The sequence below is a fragment of the Silene latifolia genome, chromosome 5, assembly GCF_048544455.1.
Source record: "Silene latifolia isolate original U9 population chromosome 5, ASM4854445v1, whole genome shotgun sequence".
Lineage (NCBI taxonomy): Eukaryota > Viridiplantae > Streptophyta > Magnoliopsida > Caryophyllales > Caryophyllaceae > Silene > Silene latifolia.
In genome coordinates, this window is record NC_133530.1 from 75,360,129 (window position 1) to 75,381,344 (window position 21,216).

General features: G+C 44.3%; 2 protein-coding genes across 2 annotated transcripts; both read right to left on the minus strand.

Moving 5' to 3' along the window:
- Positions 1-15,556: 15,556 nt before the first annotated feature.
- LOC141655554 (uncharacterized) lies at positions 15,557-18,780 on the minus strand. The gene is made up of 3 exons (XM_074462629.1): positions 18,502-18,780; positions 16,604-16,990; positions 15,557-15,676 (listed from the first exon to the last, which is right to left on the minus strand). Exons 1-3 carry the CDS (start codon positions 18,778-18,780, stop codon positions 15,557-15,559), a joined length of 786 nt encoding a protein of 261 aa, XP_074318730.1.
- A 1,412-nt stretch (positions 18,781-20,192) lies between these two features.
- LOC141655555 (uncharacterized) lies at positions 20,193-20,717 on the minus strand. The gene has a single exon (XM_074462630.1). It carries the CDS (start codon positions 20,715-20,717, stop codon positions 20,193-20,195), a length of 525 nt encoding a protein of 174 aa, XP_074318731.1.
- Positions 20,718-21,216: the final 499 nt, after the last annotated feature.

Below are 21,216 nucleotides of genomic sequence, written 5' to 3' on the forward strand. Positions count from 1 at the left end.
AATATGTATACCTTACGTGATCACCATTTCTAAACAAAACCATGACGATTTTTTCAAAAGATCAAAACCCTCTTTTCAAACAGGAATTTCGAAATAGGCTCTTAATTAGCGCAAAATCCGGTCAAAACTCTGTCCGTTTGTCGCGTCCAAATTCGGGCTACAAGCCTATTTCAAAACCTCACTTCGAGTCCACTCCTACAACTACACTATAGTTGACTAGGACACACATTTTCAAAGACCTTGTCTTTCTTCAAAACTCACTCAACACAAGTGGCACACACCCACTTTACGAGTCAAAGCTTTTAGCAAGTGTGTTAGAATGGTCGATCGTGTTTTGATTCGTCGCCGATCTCTTATCCAGTTTCCAAGATGCCCGGATCAAGTGATGAAACGAATCTCCACCAACTTCAAGACGGTAATGATCGAATCCTCGCCGCGCTAGCCCAAATGAAAATTACCCAAGAACAAACATATGACCGCCTTGAGCTTATCGAGGGCCGTATCTTTTCCGTGGAGGGAAGGTTGCCTCCTCATGAAAGTGAAGTACTACGTAACTCCGATGATGAATCTAGGGACGAAAACCCTCTCATGGGGACAACTGCAGCTGAGAAAAGACTTCAATACCTAGAGGAGCAATTGATGTACCTTAAGGGTGATGACATTTATAGGGAGAACAATCGCAAGTATGAAGCCGTCAATTCCAAATTGCCAACTAACTTTAACATGACGGATTTCCCTAAGTTCAAAGGACACGAGAACCCTTTGAACCACATCCGTGCCTTCAAATATTACATGTCTATCAAAGGCATCAAACCCGAGATTTTCTTAAGGATCTTTCCTTCATCTCTTGACACCATCCCGAAGCAATGGTTCTACACTTTAGATCACAAGAAAGTCGCTACTTGGGAAGACGCCGCAATCGAATTCTCTAAGCAATACGCGGATAATGCCGAGATCCAAGTCAACATGCGTACTCTAGAGGTTCTTACCCAAAATGACAAAGAAGGATTCACCGACTTCCTAAGTAGGTGGAGGAAGACTAGCACTCAACTAGTTGAACGCCCGGATGAGGCTACTCTTGTGGAAAAGTTTGTGGATAATCTCAAACCCATCTATGCCAATCATTTGAGATATCAAAACATCAAGACTTTCAAGGACTTAATCGTATTAGGGACACGAATTGAAGATGACATCCGTAAAGGACTCTTGTCCAAAACGGTAGGTCGAGGATATCAAGGGTCCACAAGTCGTTCATACGGCTCTACTAGCAAGACCGATGAAGTTAACCTTCTCGAGCCATCCAAGAAAACTACCCCACCAAGGAAATTCACAAACCTTGGGGATACTTACTCCAACGCTCTAAAAAGGTTAATGAAGCAAGGTAAACTCCAACCCATTGGACCTACTCCCGAACCCGAAAGGAAGTCCAAGTTCTGGGACGAGAACTCGTACTGTGAATACCATAGGGGCAAGGGGCACGACACAGAAAAATGCTACAAGTTGAAAAACGTGCTTCAAGACATGATTGAAGATGGTCGACTCCCAATACCACCGGGAGGTAAGCCCAACAACACTCAGAATCCTCTTGGAGTTCTAGTGATCACAAGTGATGAATCTACCTTAGATTGCTCACACCTCATTTCTCCCATCGAAAATGAAATTCATGCAATCGAGAAAGAGGGACTCTACTCTACTATCTCCCCTACCATTTCCGACTTCATCACATGGGCAAGGAGTGTAGATAGACAAGTTTGGGAGCTAGAAAACATGGTAACAACTTTACGCAATCCCAACGCAATACCCGAAGAACGTGTACCATTGATCTTCTCTCAAAATGCCACTATGCAAGAAATAATCACCGTGGTTGATAAACTAGTCGATCGAATCATACGACTAGAAAGTGATATCATGAGAATGAGGGAACTAGCTGTAGTCAATGGGGTTTGGGCCGATGACGATGAGGACGAGTATCTCATTGAAAACTCCCTAGTCAAAGAGATAGTCCAAAATAGTGAAGACCAAGATGTGGACCACCTAACTCGTTCGGGTCGCCCATATCAAAGCACTACTCAAAACGGTCCAACCAACGTCATCACACCAAATGACAACGAAGATGACCCCACTGATCATTTGCTCAAGCAATTACAGAAAACAAAGGCTGATCTTTCAGTCTGGCAACTAGTAGCAAGCTCATTCCCACATCGCCAAGCTTTACTGTAAGCTCTGGCCAAGCTAAATGTAGCACATAACTCCACTCCTGAAGATGTAGTCAACTTGGTCTTCCAAGAATCACCAAAGCTAAGTAATCCTATTACTTTCTCGGACGAAGATTTGCCACCTTTTGGCGCTAGTCACAACCTTGCTCTATACATCACTGTCGTTTGTCTAAAGAAGAATGTACCAATGACCTTGGTGGATGATGGCTCCGCAGTCAACGTCATACCCCTCAAAACGGCATACAAGCTAGGCATGAAAGAGTCGGATTGGACCCCTACCAATCAAGGTGTGCGTGCATATGACGGTACACGACGAAAGGTAGTAGGACTTGTTAACCTAACCATAGCCACGGGACCAATCGAACGAAAGGTTAACTTCCAAATAGTGAACATTGAAGCTTCATTCAACATACTTCTAGGAAGGCCTTGGATTCATGCTTCCAAAGCGGTAACATCCACCCTTCACCAAAAGATCAAGATCCCACTAAATGGCAAAGTAGTGACGATCACTTCATCACCCATCAAGGCAATAATCGAAAAACAGTCGAACAACCAAGTCTTTGCGGATCCCGTATACGAACTTGGAGGCTTCCAAAGTGTAAGCGTCATAGAAAGTGAGTTGGCACCATTATACTATAATCCCTACTCTAACTTGGTGGTCAACCACATACTCAAATCCCAGGGATACTTCCCTGGAATGCCTTTGAACCCTATCCGGAAGAATACCTTCGCACCATACAAGGAAGGCAACTCGACAAGGATACCACTTGGACTAGGGTACAAACCTACAAAAGAGGAGGTTCTCGAAATGCTCGCCCAAGTCCAAAACCGCAAGCACGTAGGAGTCCAAATGAGGCCATATCTCCCTACTTTAAATGGGTACTTTGTTCAAGAAGGAAGTTCAGAGCTCTTTCATGGATTTCCCGAACCTTGGCATTATCTCGAGAGGAAGTTAGCCGGAATCGAGATCTTTCACGATTGCTACTTCATCCCTCCGGAAACGGTTCCTACCGTCAAAACCCGTCAAGCACCTTGCTTAGACGAACAAGCTGTTAGCCTATTGTTTGGAGAAGATCGATTCATTAGGGCCGCGCAGGATGAGATCATTACCATGATACTTCAAGACGATCGCTTCAACCCCACCGCGTTGATCACAGAAACCGACGCAAGACAGCAGAAAGGATGGAGAAAATCAATCAAATGGACCAACAATCAAGGAAGACTCTTTAAGCTCACCACTGGAGAAGGAGAGATGTTCAAAGGAGAACCAGAAGACGATGAGTTCGAGTCGGAGTCGGAGTCAGAGTCGGAGTCTAGAGAAGTCATTAGAGAGTCTACTCCTGTCGTCATCCCCACTCCCTTCGTTTCTCCTAGCTTAGCCTCAAGTAGTTACAGTAGTTTGGGAAATGCCCCAACCACTGTCCCTTTGCCACCACTGACCATGGATCAGTTGGCTTCTTTGTTTCAACTTTACTCAAATTTTAATATGAATAAATCAGGTTCTGCTTACTCTTTGTGTTATCTTGAGTGCAATTCTGTTTATGATGATACTGAGGATGACCAAGACCCAGACTCAATCGAAATACCTCCCTACGTAGCCAAAGAAATACTACAGGAAGGGGAAGGGGGACCAGTAATAGAGGACACCGAACCTATCAATGTAGGAACCGAACTAGAACCACAAGAACTTAGGATAGGGACTACCTTGAGCTCTACCGAAAGGGCCGACTTCATAGACCTCCTAAATGAATTCAAAGACGTTTTCGCTTGGTCCTACAAAGACATGCCAGGGATCGACAGGGATATCGCTGAACATAGGATTCCGATTAAGCCAGGTTTCAAACCTGTGAAACAAAAGCTTCGACGAATGAGAACAGAATGGGCTCTAAAGATTAAGGAAGAAGTTGACAAGCAATTTAAAGCCGGGTTCATCAAAGTTTTCGATTATTCTGACTGGGTAGCTAACATAGTACCCGTACCCAAAAAGGATGGAAGAATCCGTGTTTGCGTCGACTTTAGGGATTTGAACAAAGCAAGTCCAAAAGATGACTTTCCTCTACCTCACATTGACATATTAGTGGACAATACTGCCGACCACGCATTACTATCCTTCATGGATGGATATGCGGGTTATAACCAGATCAAGATGGCCATGGAAGATATGCATAAGACCGCATTTGTCACCCAATGGGGAACCTATTGCTATACGGTAATGTCGTTCGGATTGATCAACGCCGGAGCTACGTACCAACGCACCGCAACTACACTCCTACATGACATGATGCACAAAGAAGTTGAGGTATACGTAGATGACATGATCGTCAAATCCAAGGAAAGAGAGGGACATATTGCGAACCTTCGCAAGTTCTTCGCAAGGCTACGAAAGTACAACATGAGGCTCAATCCTCAGAAATGCACATTTGGGGTAACATCTGGCAAACTCCTAGGATACGTTGTTAGCCAACGGGGTATAGAAATAGATCCTTCCAAAATCAAAGCTCTGATCGAAATGCCACAACCTCAAACAGAAAAAGAGGTCAGAGGATTCCTGGGAAAAGTACAGTACATAAGTCGATTCATATTGAAACTTACGATGATTTGTGAGCCTATCTTCAAGAAACTCAAGAAAACAGACCACACCATGTGGGATGACGATTGCCAAAAGGTGTTTGACCAAATCAAAGAAATATTGGCTAAACCACCAGTGCTCATGCCGCCACAACGAGATCAACCTCTTGGTTTATATCTCACAGTAACCGAAACGGCCATGGGTGCCATGCTGGCTCAAACTGTAGGAAGTGAAGAAAGAGCTATCTACTACCTTAGTAAGAAGTTCTTGGAGTACGAGTGCAAATACTCACAGCTCGAAAAGACATGCCTCGCTCTTGTGTGGGCAACGAAGAAGCTACGCCATTACATGCTTAGCTACTCCGTCAAAATATACTCCAAAATGGATCCAGTCAAATATCTCTTCGAGAAACCCGTCCTCAACGGACGCCTAGCAAGATGGACTCTGATGCTCTCAGAATTCGACTTTAAATATGTGCCACTGAAAGTTATAAAAGGTCGCGCCGTCGCCGAATTCTTCGCAGAAAATCCTATCAATGACGCATAAACCATAGATACTTGGTCATTTCCCGACGAGGATATACTTCAAACTGATGTAGACTCCTGGGACCTATACTTTGATGGAGCATCAAACTTAAGAGGATTCGGAATAGGAGTGTTGCTCATTTCTCCTGAAGGTGAGCATACACCAATTGCTGTCAAACTCGACTTCGAGGTGACAAACAATGCTGCAGAATATGAAGCCTGTCTCATTTGGCTACAAGCGGCAGTAAGCTTAGGCATCAAAAACCTCCGAGTACATGGAGATTCATCACTGATAATTAACCAAGTTACAGGATCTTGGAAAATCCGAAGCGAAAGCCTCGCACCCTATCAGGCTAGGATAGACCAAGTCGCTCAATTCTTTGATCACGTAACCTACCTACACCTACCTCGGGAGGAAAATCAATTTGCAGACGCTCTTGCGAAACTTGCATCTTTGATAAATATGCCAGATCACATGATGGAAATGCCTTTGTGCATCGAACGACGGTCAGAGCCGGCTTATGTCCACCAAATAATCGATGAAGAGGAAATCGCACAGGAGCCCTGGTTCCAAGCAATCCTGAATTTTAAGCTTAATGGTACCTATCCACCGGATATGGACAAGAGGGGACAACGTGCCATACGCCTATTAGCTTCCCAATACATTCTCATGCAAGGAGAATTATACAAAAGAACACCTCTTGGTGTAGTCCTACGTTGCCTCGATCATTCACAGGCACGAAGGGTGATGGAAGTAGTCCACGACGGAGAATGCGGTCCTCACATGAGTGGGCCTATGATGGCAAAGAAAATCACACGTCTGGGATATTATTGGACCACAATGGAATCCGATTGCATCAAATACGTAAGACATTGCCATAATTGTCAAATTTTCGGGAACGTGCAACATGTCCATCCTTCATTGCTCTATACAATGACATCTCCTTGGCCATTTTCTGCATGGAGAATTGACATAATCGGGAAGATAACCCCAGCCGGAATAGGAGGTCACTGTTTCATTCTAGTGGCAATCGACTATTTTACCAAATGGGTAGAAGCGGCTTCCTACACTGGTCTTACGGCTAAAAATGTGGCAAAATTCATAGAAAACAACATCATCTGTCGATATGGTTGCCCACATGAGATCATTAGCGATAACGGGTCACATTTCCAAGCCAAAACCGAGCAATTGCTAGCCAAATACAAGATTAAGCATCACCACTCTTCGCCCTATAGACCACAGACTAACGGCGCGGTGGAGGCGGCAAACAAGAATGTTGTCACAATCCTCAAGAAAATGATTGACAACTATAGAGATTGGCCAAGCAAGATACCCTTCGCTTTATGGGGGTATCGTACATCTGTCAGGACGCCCACTGGGGCTACTCCTCTCTATTTGACCTACGGCATGGAAGTCGACATGCAGCCCATCGAGCTAGAAATACCATCCTTGCGTATTTTGCTAGAAAGTCAAATCCCGTGTCGATTGGAAAAGGGATAGATATGAAGAACTCATCCTCCTGGATGAACGTAGGCTACGCGCCTTACATAATGTCCAAACATATCAAGCACGTATCAAACGAGCTTTCAACAAAAGGGTTAGGCCAAGGAACATCAAAGAAGGAGACTTAGTACTCAAATCGGTTAGAGCTCTTTTACCTGTCGACCCAAGGGGAAAATTCAAACCTAATTGGGCCGGACCATTTCTAGTCAAATCCATACTCCCAGGGGGTGCGGTTAGAATCACAGACCTAGATGGAAATGAGTTTTCAAACCCCACAAACCTTGACCAACTGAAACGGTACTATGCCTAGAATAGGAACAAAAGACGCGCCTCGCGTAAACCCACGTGTCGCTCTTGTGGCACTAAATAAACGGCCCCTGGCCCAGCTGAAATAAGCTAATGTCACTGTGCTCTTGCATTTTGACAAGTTTGTCATCTTCATATCATCAAATAAACTAAATTCGCACCTCCAGAGTAAGCAAAAGCTCATGCTTATTTTCTATGTTCATTACAAACTCTTGCTCCGAACAATTATTCTTTTACATTTACTCGAACTACGCGCAAGGGTTTGATTTCGCTTTTTAAGTGAATACGTAGGCAATCCTTCACGGGATTCAACCCATTTTATCTAAAATGTAAATAGAAGGACATTTGCATCGCATTTGAAATTCGACAAGAATAATAAATAGAAAATCACAACGGTTTCATAACCACTTAACCTTTTTATTTCATTCATTTCCTAAATAATAATAGTACGCTACATAGTAAAAATAGAATAGGCTAGGATTCTAAAAATCCCTCCTTTTTATTACAACAATAATAATAATAATAATCAAATAATAAATAAAGACTCGGGCTATTCCTCCATCTTCCCCTTGCCCTTGTCATTTTTGTCATATTTCTTATCACGACCTCGAGCCGGACGCTCTTGCGCCACTTCGGACCTAATTACCAACGGTCTTTCTCGAGGTCTAGCTTTTCCATTCTTGCCAATCACCATCTCTGCGACAGGAATAGTCTTGGATTTCTTCGAAGGATGAACAACTTGAAACCCGGCTTCTTCTTCTCCCTATGTCAGATGCTTCTCCTTCTCTTTCTCTCCCTCGCGCACCTTGTAGTCGATAGGCTCGCGCTTCCTCAATTTCTCGCGCTCTTCCGGAGTTGCAGCCTTTCTCCACCTCAGATAAGAATCCGACACCCATAAAGCATTGGCGGAGAAATTCAAGAACCACATGTTCCTTTGGGCCCATTTGATAGCCCACTCTCTTCGGCTCTCTGTAGTAAGCGCCATAGCAGTCTGCGGGACGGTGTCAAGCCTCGGGATCGTCTGCTTCAGCCCAACTTGCCTCATCAGCCTTTCCGGGAAGATGCACACCATAAACTCCAATCCAGGAATGCGCACCGACCTAGTGGGGTCCAAAGAAGACACTCCAGTGACGGACTTGAGGTACCACCACGGTACAACCCACCTAATCAACGGACCATCATCATTCTTCAGCTTGTTCTTCCAATAATCGCAGACCCGGGTAAAGTCCACCATGTACAACCGCGTCCTCATCGCAATTGAACGAGCATGATAGGAAAGTGCATGAACTGGGGGCTCGATCAATCGGAGCCGTTCCATAAGCCAAACCTACCAAAAGCAGGTATTAGACATCAAAAAAAAAACGAAAAAAAAAAACGAAAAAAAAAAAACGAAAAAAAAAAGATGACTTTTACCTGCAAAATAACGGGACTCCCCAAGAACGGCAGATCGCGGTTGGATTTCCTATTATCCAAACCCAAAATAATCTCTCCTAAGCATAAGCAAGCTGGGCTCCTGCGCAGCTCCATTTGCTCAATAAGGCCCAAAAGACGGGGATCACCTCTCAAGTCTTCATCAATGTGTCCTTGGAAGACATACACATGCAACAAACAAAAGCCAAATGCCCTCCTCCTAGCAACATGAGAAACAGTAGGGTCGGCCCTGTTGATGAATCGGTCCACAAAATCCAACAGTCTCACGCCTTTCGGGGTAACTAGACGATCCACCTCAAGTCTGGTCAGTCCAAGCAAGTCTCTAAATTTGCTCTTATACCCTTGTGAAGTGGAAGGAATGGCAGGTAAATGTTCGGGGTCCCACCCACCAATAGCAGCAATTTCTTCAGGAAATGGGCAAATGTCACCTCCTGGGAACGCGAAAACATGATAATTCGGGTCCCAATAGTCAAGGCAAGCATCCAAGAACGGTTTTACAACCTTGATGAGTTTCAAACTCAACAAAGACCCAAGGTTATAAGCACCCATGTCATGCTTCTCCATATTCGAAAATTCGTTGGTCCATTCCTTCAAGCGGATCTCCAAAGTATTCATAATGAAAATTTTCTTTTGAAGATTTATTTTGAGAGTTTTATGTGAATAGACGAAGAAGAGACGGAAGATTTATGTGAATTAAAGCTCCATCGACGCTTCTATTTATACTAATTACTGTTTCCAAAAATCCACCAGAACGAAGAAGAGACGGAAGATTTATGTGAATTGCTGTTTCCAAAAATCCGCCAGAACGAAGAAGAGATGGAAGATTTTCTATTCCTACAGGGTTTCATTTTGGTAAATACGAGAAGTTTACCATGTTTCAGGTTTCCTAAATTCGCGGGCACGCATTTCGAGGCGACGTCGACACCTTCGCCATTTCATCACACTTAATTCATTTTCTTTTATAGGAAATAATTTTCTTTTATTTTTTAGGAAATAATTTTCATTCATTTTCGTTTTGGGAAATAATTTTCATTTGTTTTCATTTTTAACGAATTTCAGCATTTCACTTCTACATTTTCTAACTTATAGATTTATCTTTTTCTTTTTTTTTTTTAGGGGGTAACCCTCCCTACCGTCCGGTCATTTCCGGCAAAATTTTTGCATTTTTGTGTTCTTTTGAGTCTCATTGTGCGCTAATTAAGGCCATATGTATATAAAAATGTATGTTTTGCATGATTTCTATGTGAATTTCGGCAGCATGACGGCGTAAACCGTTATCTACCAAACCTATTCGGAACTAACCTGCAGATACAAACAACACAACTCAGCAGCAAAGGCACTCAGGCTGTCGTATATACGCCAAACAAAGCAAATGTACAAGCAAACTGGGGGCTTGCGCCCCAAACAAAGTCCAAAACGTTCAAAATCAAATGTCCAAATGTACGAGTCTACAAAACTACACAAAACTACTGCTGGGCGCCCTCCAACTCTGCAACCCTCGCCAAGAGAGCGGCGATCTCGGCATCCCGAACCTCGAGCTCCCTCAACACGCGAGCTGTCTCCTCCCGAGACTGGGTCAACTCTCGCTCCAGCTCACGGTCGCCCTGTAAACAGCAATAAATTGGCTCATGTCAATCGATTCAAGCAAAATTGGAAATCAAAAATCAAAAAAGAAATAGGTGTAAGGTTCATACCTGACGACCTCGACCACCGACGAGTGCCTCGACGGCAGTAGCTCGCAGCCGGTTGGCCACCCTCCATAATGCCACGAACCGGGACGGCACGACCTGCATTTTCAAAAAGAAATTCTCAGCAAATTGAACAAACTCAATCAAATGTGTTCCTACACGAAAGTTATACAAGCTAGAGGCTCACCCTCCGGATCAGATGCTGCAAGTCATCTAGGCCAGCATCCGTCACAGCTACGTCAAAGTCACGCAGCTCGGAGATCGTCGTCCTTCCGGTCGCGTCAGTGTACTCGAGGGTCTCGGGGTACACTGGGGGCTCGATGCCCGCCGCCTCGACCTCCTGCAAAGACAAATAGCTCTCATTAATCGATGATCTTTCGTCGTAATTCTCAAAATCAAATCAAGAAAAAGTAAAAGATACTCACCACTACCGCCGACGCCAACCTCCCGTAGAGGAACGCCGAGTAGTCCTCGCCCAGCGAGAAGAAGGTCGTCGCCGGCGGCACCACTGCCAAAGTCCGCCTCCCTCTCGGCCTCAGAAGGCTCCCTAAACATCATCCTGGGAGGATCGACGGGAACCGTCAACGCGTCCCCGAGCGTGACGAGCCAAACGCTCGCCCAAGTACCACACAGACCCATCGACGTCCTCAACGGCGATCGGCTCGGGCTCCTAGGTCGAAGGACCTCGGCCACGAAAGGAGGCGCTCCAGGCGTACTCGCCCAAGGTCCGGCACCCACTATGACAAAATAAGGCAAAGATCATTCCTATGATCAATTAAAGGCAAAGTATAAGAAGTATAAATGAATACAAATGGGATACTCACGCTGCTCAGCTGAAGAGCGTTCACGTCCCGCCGGTAGACGTTGTGAGAAGAACGCTTGCTCTTCGTCCGGCACATCACCCAATCCCTCACCACAGGATAGGCCCTCTCCAGCGGCTCCGTCCTCTTGGGCGCGAGACTCGGGAAGTAGGAGTACACCCACGCCTGTAAAGCAGAATAATCAATGACGATCTTTCGTGATTTGATAAAGAAAGGAATTTACTTTGGCCTAAAGGAAGGTTCATACCTCCAACAAGAGTCCGTGTCCGACAAAGACACGGAGAAGTCCCCTTCTCCATCAACTCCGGACGAACCATGGCCCTCATGAAGCGGATGAGGACCGCAAAACCAGCAGTGACCCAGTCCCAGCGCCCTAGGGAACTCAGGTCAGAAAGAAAGGGAAGAAGCTTCGTCGACAGCCTCTCGCCCTTGTCTCCGAGGTAAATCGAAGACAGGAACCACCAAAGCCACAGACGAGCCCTATGCTCGGCTGTACAGGGAGGAGGAGCCGTCTCCCTCCCGTCAATCGTCACCAGCGCCGGGGTCTTCCCCGCAAAGTAGTCTCGAACATAAGAACTGGGTACCAAACCCGACAATGCAATAGCCTTCGGCGACAAGTTCCAGCCGATCAATCTCCTCGCCTCGGCCGAATCCACCCTCATGGCAGTCTCCGCCCACACCACCTCCTCGGTCCCGCACGGCATACTGGAAATCATGCCGTAATCCTCCAAGGTGACTCCCACCTCACCGAAAGGCAGGTGAAACGTGGAAGTCGTATCCCAGAATCGGTCCAAGAAAGCACGGACCAGGCTAAGGTTAGCCCGCAACTTCCTCTTCACGATATCCCTCCAGACCTGTACCAAAGGACCGAACGCTCCGCGCTCGATCATGGCCCTCTCCTCCGCCGACAGCCGCTCGTAGTGCTCCATCGCTGTCGTGTAACCCGAGAACGACCTGATGTTCCCGGCCTCCTATTATAATTCGAAACAAAAGCTATCTTTAGTTTTGAATAAAATTTGAAAGAAATTTGGACAAAAGAATGAATAGGAGATGAGTAGTAGTGAATTCCTATTTACCAAACTCTTCACCGTCCTGTAGGACAGGTGACCCTCTGCAGCCCACACAAGGTTCCTACTCTCCCGTGTCTCGGCCACGCAGAGCTCCCCTCAGTGACGACCTCCTCGCCCGACGTTGGCCCGTCTCGGGATCTCCTCCTCCTCGACGGCCTCCTCCTCGTGAAACTCAGCAGCCATCACCGCAGCGGTGAAGGCCTGCTCCAAAGCCTCCTCGACAGTGGCGGCGTCAATCTCCATGGGAGCTCTCCCAGAAGTAGAAGCCTCATCACCTGCAACGTTAAAGCAAATTCAGGCCGCGTCATACGACGACGAGCCTTGGTTAAGGGATTTTCGAGCCTTCAAAGCCCTGAAATCGTCCTTTTCTTGCCATCCTTGGCCATATTCCCATCAACCCGATCACTCATGTGGTAAATTAGGTCAAGTCAAGTCCAATTCGAAGCCTAGTTCCAGGTTCGAGTCGAAATTTTGGCAGCATTTCGCTATAATGGCGATTATGCCCTAGAAAGGTGTCCTGAAAAAGTTGTCACAAACCAAAATTCCGAGATGGTAGAAAGTTTACCCATCACCCAAGGATCCCAAGTATCAAATTTCATCGCAAATGGGCGATCCTAAGGCTATTTTCGAGGCAATTTACGGTTCAGCTGTGAAACCGTCTCACAATTTCACTCAAAGGCTCAAGACTTGATGAAAATTCGAAACAAATACATGGTTATGTTCCTAACATTACCTACTATCCATTTCTAATATCAATTTGACAAGGTAAATCCATTTGGGGGAAAAGCCCCAAATTTTCGATCAAAAGGGTCGAAAACCCTAGATTTTGCGGCTCAAAATTCAACAAATGCAGAAGATTAATGCAAGATTGAGATACATACCTCGATTAGTCATGTTTAAAGCAAGCTTTTGAATCAAACCTTGGCGGAAATGGTGAAGATTTGAGAGAGAAATGAGTGATTTGTGTTTCGAATGAAAATGAATACAAACCTCCTGATTTTCGCGTTTTTACGCAGGAAAGCCAAATTGGGGAATAGACACAGCAGGCGCTGCGCCTCTTCCAAGAGACGCAGCTCTTGCTGCGCCTCTTCCCTTTTGTTCCCTCCATACGGATTTTCAAAAATTCGTTATAAGTTCGTTATTCGTGGGCCCATCTTTGGTGCGCCTCTTCTCCGATGCTATTTTACTCTTTTGGTCCGTTCAACGATTTTCTTTCGTTCCGGCTCGCATTTCCAAGCCAGCAGCAGACTGTTTATTCCTTCCAAGACCCGTTTTTTGCTTGTCGCAACGAGCATTTACTTATTTACAAGAATTCGACACACCTTCATTATGTCTCAAGCGAGAGTAAGCGGATATACTTTCCCTCTCATGACAAGAAGAATAATTCCCCATGATGTCTCCAGCGAGAGTAAGCGGACGTACTGTCTCTCTCAAGACGTGAGGATTAACATCTACCCAAGCAGATCTTTCCTCCAACAGTTCCCAGCCGTGTCCTGCTACTTGCAATATTTTCCCGAAGATTATCCAAACAGTTTTCCTCCAGCAGTTCCCAGCCGTGTCCTGCCATTCGCAATGTTTCGTGTTTCCCGCGGAGTTCGACGAAGGTGTCGTTCTCCAGAAGTATCCAAACCTTAGCTATCCTTAAGTTGAACTTACTATTTGACCTCCTTCCCATCAATGCTTTCCTTTAGGGCCCCATACCCTAGCGCAATCCTTATGTATCCTTTAGGTCTTACCCTTAGCTCCCATGCTCAACCTTAGCTCCTACGCAACTCCGAAAGCATCTCTAGAAGAAGTCTCAGGTATGGTCTCTTCTTATGGCTGGTGAGCCTCCTTACGTAGTCTAATGGACTTTAAACGACCCTCCCCGATAGTCGACAGACTCTAAAATGTTCTCGACGACAGGTCCTTGGTTCAGACCCCTTGAACCGCCTCGCGTCGCCATAGTCGTCAGGTTGTAATCTTCGATTGACCTGATGGCTATACTTTGACTTTCGCCTTGTCCAAGCCTCAGTCAAAGTGGGGGCTCTGTAGATACCTCATTTCTGCACCTCCCGCAAACCACCCGGTGATGATTGGGCCGCATGTTTGATACGTGGAACGATTTGTGACAATTCGTAAGATTATCATCAAGTGATTGCTCAAATATTAATATCTACCTCATGGTTGTCATCTACGTCCCGATACGGTCGTTTTGGCAGTAATTAGAGTACATTCGGGAGTCTGGGCCTAAAACCGTCTCCATTTTCTGATAACCGTTAAATCCCGAGTCAGAATGATTCTGGAATGTTTCAGATATTTCTATTCCATATTGCAAAAATTTTATCTTTTGGCAAATAAAATCCCGTAATATTCATATAAGATATTAAGGAAATCGAATTATTTCCGTCCTACCATAACTCAAACGCGGAAATCTTTCTTCAGCAGGAGGAAACCTCCTGGGAATAGACGCGGCAGGTGCTGCGCCTCTTCCAAGAGACGCAGTGGCTGCTGCGCCTCTTCCCAGGCCCTTTTCTGCATGTTTCTCGTATCTTTTTCATATCTTTCCGAGATTCACTTCCAAAGAGTCTCCGAAACCCTAATTCCTTCACGTGATTAGTATAAATAGGAGCCTTCGCTCCTCATATTTCTCACGCGAGTGTCCGCCCTTCTCTTCTCCCTTTGCATTCTAGGCTTTGTTCTTACTTATTGGCGCCTACGTGCTTGAACTTTCGACCACGTAAGCTCGGATCTTTCCGGGTACCAGCCTCTCCGTTGCATGACCGACCAATTTGACCAACTACACATCAATCAACTTAATTAACTAATCGTTTTCCTCTTACGAGGGCACTTTCTTTGCATTCGTGTCGAGCATCACTAATCGATATCTTAGTCCTTCTCGTTTCGTCAACATGTAAGTCTGAGGGTGTAAATTCCTCTTTTATTTATTGTATTTTACTTTTCGTATCATTATTGTAAGGTTTATGTCGAAAATATCATTAAAACCGATTTCTAAAACCTTTTGTTAAAACCTCTTTTTATGGATTTACAGTAGATAACCGTCGAGAAAGGACGCAGCAACTGCTGCGCCTCTTCGAAGGAGCGCAGTTCCTGCTGCGCCTCTTCGTGAGGCTGCCGCAGTTCCTGCTTCCTTTCTTCTTCGTTTGTCCTCTGTAATTCGTGTTCAAATTCTTTCCTTTGTTTGCTTCGTCTGTTAATTCTTCGTCTTAATATCATAATAATTCACATGTATATTTATAATCACCGTCATTAACATGTTTTAATCATCATAAATCCGACTTAAATCCCTTATAATCCAATATTTGTGGGTTTTCGTCATTAAGTTCATTCCGGGTTGTAGAGATTCAATTTGTTCATATTGAGTTTCTGGAATTCGTCTTTGATACAGTTTCATCTGTCTTTTGTTGTATTCATTGCATATTCGTCATTAATCCATAATATCTGACTTTGTTAACTGATTTAATTCATAGGACTCATTAATATTTTCCACTTCTATCATTATTCCAATATGTAATAATTCGTTTGTACCCATCTCATCCATGTTTTGCTGTTTTCACGACCCATTCATATGTTAAATAACATGCTAATCACTTTCATCCGAGTAAATATCATCAATCGATCATTAAAATCACCAATTAACATTAACGGCTTGCAATTACGGCTTCACAGCCAGACGAGCCAAAGGAATGCGCAGCGTCTCTGCTGCGCCTATTCAAAGGACGCAGCTCACTGCGCTGTTCTGCCGAGTTCTGTCACGAACTCCGTTTCTGCTTTGACATAGTTTAATTATTTTACGTATTAACTAACTATTATCGTATTATCACCTTCTGATCTGTTCGTTAGTTTATTTGATTCTTTCTTTTATTTCTTTTTCTCAAATCATCCGTTTTAAAGGTATTTTCGACATAAATCACCTATTCCAATGTAATTAATGTAATTTCCATTATTGTAATTTCTTATTATTTTATTCACTATTCCTTGTATCATTTGTATGTTTTCACATGTAAATCAACATTAAATCCTACTTCGACCCAACTGTTTGCTAATTACGTGTCAACCGACTTAGTATTAATTCTCACATGCTAGGATTAAAACTTGAATGTTGCATTGCATGCATATAGCCGACGATATATCAAGTACGAATAACTTCCCTAATCATTAGTAGAGGCCGCTATCGAGGCGGGCGGGATTAGGTGTTCGATCAAAAGAGCTTCCTAATATGTACCCTCACCCCTTACTCCAGATATCTGTGAACACCCGTGTTCATTGGCATCCACGAGAGTCATTCTAGACATAGAATGCTAAGGGTAACGATTGCTTAGTGTTCATGTCACTACTTTGTGTCTTGACATGACACGAGGTATTCGAACGGTTCCAATTTCCCATAAAAATTGGTGGCGACTCCATACAAAAATGCAAACGCTTGTTTCGTTTTCACCAAGCGCCCCCGTGGGCGGCCCGCTGTCCACAGAACCCTCCTCAGAAAATTCCACTCTACCCTATCACGGCCCTTTGCCATGTCCAGCTTAATCGCCATATACCCCTCCGAGCTACGGTGGTTCTTCATATGATGAAACATCTCAAAGGCGACCAAGATATTATCAGAGATAGCTCTCCCCGGCGTAAAAGCACTTTGATTCTCTGAGACGATTTCACTCAAAAACAGCTTGAGTCGGTTAGCTAGAATTTTAGAGACGAGCTTATACACCACATTGCAGAGACTAATCGGCCTAAAATCCCGAATCTTATCCGGCGCTTTCTTCTTCGGTATTAAGACGATATTTGTCTTATTTAAGGTCTCCGGCGATGAATTCCCCCTCAAAATTTGAAGCACAGTGTTCACCACTTCCGGTCCAATTACCTGCCAGTATGTTTGGTAGAATAACCCGTTCATCCCGTCCGGTCACGGTGCCTTAAGAGGATACATTTGGTTTAGGGCATCCACCACATCCTCCTTACGGTACTCGACCCTTAGAATTAGGTTCTGTTGGAAAATGTGTCCTCAACAATAGTGCGATCACATGATTTAGTATCATAATTAAATCTCATATCAAGAATACGAAAGGGATGATTCTTAATATAGTCAACTGATCATCATTAATCGGTAATGATTGGCTAACTAGAGTTTGACATTACTGTCGTATGACGGTGGTGGTCAGTTGATCCCTTTAGGTCACACCTATAGGATGAGACCCAAATAGATATTTAATTAATTGTATGCGATACAGATTAATTAATTCCTTAATTATGGGAGTGTGATTTTGCGTCTTATTGTAATGTGATTAAATAAGATTTAATTTAGTATTTAAGTGTTAAATTGCTAAATTAGTTAAGGTTTTATATAAGTTTTAAGGTAGAGGTAATTGGTTATTTAAAGTTACAAGAAGTTGTAATTTTAACTAACTAGCAATTATAGGACCCATTATATATTGATATAATGGTAGTATACTACTCAAAAGTGGAGTGTATATTATATTATTGATTGTAATATTTAATTGTTAAATGATTACATTAATAATTAATTATGTAAGATTATTGAACATATGACTTATAAGCATTTGTGAGACAAATGATAAAAGGCAAAAATGGACCTAAGAGGACTCCATGTACCCGGCCACATAGAGCAAAAGATGCTCAATTTTGTCTTGTTCATTTTTGTGTTGGAATAAAGTATGATAGTGACACTTCTATGACACATCTTACTTAATTGTTTCCTACACTCTACCTATGCAATACAAGCAAGTAAAACAAGAGGAAAAAATTCCCCTATGTAAGAGCACCACCGGTTTTATGCTCTTATATAGGAGCACTTGTTGCTCATTTTTTTCCTCTCTAGTTTTTAGCTTGTTTTCATGCTCACTTTTCCTCACATGCAAAATCCTTCTACAACTCTCTAACACTAATACTCTCCAACTATTACTAGAAGTAGTAATACTAGAAATATTAGTAATATTAAGGAAGCATTTCTACTACATATCTAGTTAATATTAGTAGGAATTTTTGGGTTGAATCCTGGGTGCAACTAATTGGAGTGTCTTCTATACTTGGAGTCTTTGGAGGATCATCCTAATACTCATAATAGCTCAAGAACAAGTGAAGGTAGGAGACCTTACTTGTGCTCACAAAACCGAAATTAACAATGTAAGGGACATTTTTTTCTTATAAATCTCTTATTTTGTTATGCATGCACTAGATCTAAAGAACTAGAAATTAAAATGTTAATTTGTTCACTATTAGAAGTGTCTAATAATAGGTATATGAACCTAACAGGTTCATGCGCTCCGTAACTCGCCCTTCCATTCCTTGTAACACTCCATCAAAATTCCCCGGATTGGATGAAGTAAATAAATCCTGAAAATAGTCATTCGCTACCTTAGCTATCTCATCATCCCCCATTCGCACCATCCCATTATCATCGATAAGGCTTCCAATATAATTCTTCCGTTTCCGCTCCCCTGCTCTCATATGGAAGAACTTGGTGTTACGATCCCCTTCCCGTAGCCAAAGTGCCCTAGACCGTGTTCTCCAGTATTGCTCCTCTTGCCGACTAAGACTCGCAATCTCAGCAACAAGTTTACGGCGCCGTTGGACATTCTCGGTCGTCCTATCCTCTTCATTTAGCCGAGCTAGTTGTCGTCTTTTCCTATTCATGTTCCACCCTATTTTGCCAATGTGAATCTTTTTTCATGCTTGTAATTCGGAAGCACACGCCTTCAAAGAATTCACCAGCTCCCCTCTCCCTTTTTCAAAACCACGAACCACGGCCTCCTCGCATCCCTCCTCACCTACCCAGACTTGCTCAAAACAAAACCGGCTCCGCATCACTCGTCCTTTCTCCCTTTTGTCGAACAACAATTTAATCAGGGCGTGGTCGGACCACTCCCGATCAAGATGAATCAACTTGGCATAAGGAAACATTTCTGTCCAAGCAGCTATACACATGGCCCGATCGATCATACTCTGCCTATCAGCTTCTCCACATTGCCCATTATCGAAAGTAAATTGATACCCCTCCCAAGCGACATCCCTTAGCCCGCAATCATCCACCGCTCTCTGAAAATTTGTCATTTGCCACTGAGGTCGACTACCCCCTTTCATCTCGGTAGAAAAAAGGACTTCATTAAAATCACCAATGCATAGCCACGGTAATGTCGACTGTCTACTCATCAAGTGCAGCAGTTCCCATGATAAATGTCGTTCAGCAACGTTCGACCACCCATAAAAACCGGTAACTCTCCACTCCCTGTTCTCCTCCTTAATTATAAAATACATGTAGTGAACTGAGGCCGAAACAAAAGAACAATCTATCTCTTTTTTCCATAATAAAGCAAGACCCCCCCCCCCCCCCGACCTCCCCATACTATCCACTTCCAACCCATGATACCCGTCCAAACTTTCTCTAACCCTCCGCATTTCACGACCACACAACTTCGTCTCGCATAAAAAGAGCATGGTCGGGGCTTCCCTTCGAACCAGAGCACGAAGGTATCTAACCATGTCGGGGTTTCCCAAGCCTCGACAGTTGATGCTTAAGAGATTCATTTGGCCTGGAGGGGTTGAGCAACCTCAACCACCGCCTCAGGTATTAAGATGCCCCCGTCTGTATGTAGCTTCGACCTCTTCTCCTTCCCAAATTCATCCTCCCCTGCTCGACCGCGCTTCCCTAGGCCAGGGAGCTCAGCCGTCATCCCTGTCTGCTGATGAGTGTCCCTTCCTATACGTGTCCACGACCTATCCCCCTCCTTCTTTCCCTTCCCCTTCTCTTGCAAGTCCACAGCACACATGCTCCTCTCCCTCTCGCCAGTCCACTCCTCGTCCTCCATTTCCCTCTCTTGCCCCAATTTTCTTGTCATCTCCACGGTCCTCTCCTCCTCATCCCCTCCACCTTACTCCCCAACTAACTCCCCACCCTCCCCCATAGCCTCCCCCTGTTTGCACACAACCATCTCACAACCTCCCCTCAGCAATTAACACATCACTTCCCTCCCCTTGCCTCTGACTTCCCTCTATTTTGTCTCCTTTTCTACTCTTCAGTTCCAGAGCCACGAATTGGAGCTTTTCAATCATTTTTGCAATATCGAATTCGGTTTCATCTTTTTTGCTTTATCGAACTCACTATTCAAATCCCTGCGAGCCTTACCCGATCCTTCATTAGAAGTCTTCGTCACCTTCCACGGAGAAGCCCTAAGCCACTCCCCAAATTGTAGTTCCTCCTCTTCATAAGGTCCCTGTTCACAATCCTTCTCGCCATGGCCAATAACCCCGCATGCATAACAGAAAATAGGGAGCCGCTCATACTTCACGTTAAAGTCAATTGTCTGACCTCCCCGAAGTTTGATGGGAATCGAAGCCTTCAATGGTTCCCGAACATCATGGAGAACACGAATTCGTACCGCCCTATCCAACTCATTGTTTGGTCCCATCTCCACCTCAATAAACGACCCTAAACTCATACGAACCCGCCTAAGGTTTGCTATATTCGAACGGCCAGCTATCGGAAGATCATAAACACGCGCCCAAATTGGAAAGTGGAATAGAGGAACATCCGTAAGTTTACCTGATATATTTGGTTCATTGAAGCACCACATAAGTTTGTCGAAATGCCATGGTTGTCCCTCCAAAACCCTTGCTTTGTCCTTATCTGACCTGAATTTAAAGATAAATGTTTTTTTCTTTGGCATCGACCACATTCCCTAACGTTGGCTTCGATGGATTCCATAATCGAATCATCGTTTTAATTGCGGCTTTCATATTAATCGCCCTCGACGACCATATCTTCCCCACGAGCATTGGAGAACCCTTCTGTACACCATCATCAGCCTCCTCCTCCCACTCAACTGCCCCACCATCACTATTAGACCCGCCACCCATTGGTTCCTTTCCGTTCCGTGGTTGACCCCGTGTCTCGTTCATCTTCAGGCCCTGCATAAAGAAAACAAAGAAACAAAAACAAGCAAAGCAAACCCCACTCACGATCTAAATCGCGAGAGAAGCCTCGATCGAAAGGAAAAACTAAGAGGAAATTAGACAGGAAACCCTAGGAGCCCTAGACTGTGCCTCGACCTCGTCAATTTTTGAATACTCCCT

Coding starts and splice junctions, on each gene's coding strand:
- LOC141655555 (XM_074462630.1), bottom strand. CDS start 20,717: ATGTGGTGCTTCAATGAACCAAATATATCAGGTAAACTTACGGATGTT.
- LOC141655554 (XM_074462629.1), bottom strand. CDS start 18,780: ATGAATAGGAAAAGACGACAACTAGCTCGGCTAAATGAAGAGGATAGG. Junction 16,991..18,501: donor GGGATGATGAGATAGCTAAG/GTAGCGAATGAC, acceptor ACATACTGGCAG/GTAATTGGACCGGAAGTGGT. Junction 15,677..16,603: donor AGTGGAATTTTCTGAGGAGG/GTTCTGTGGACA, acceptor TCGTGAAAACAG/CAAAACATGGATGAGATGGG.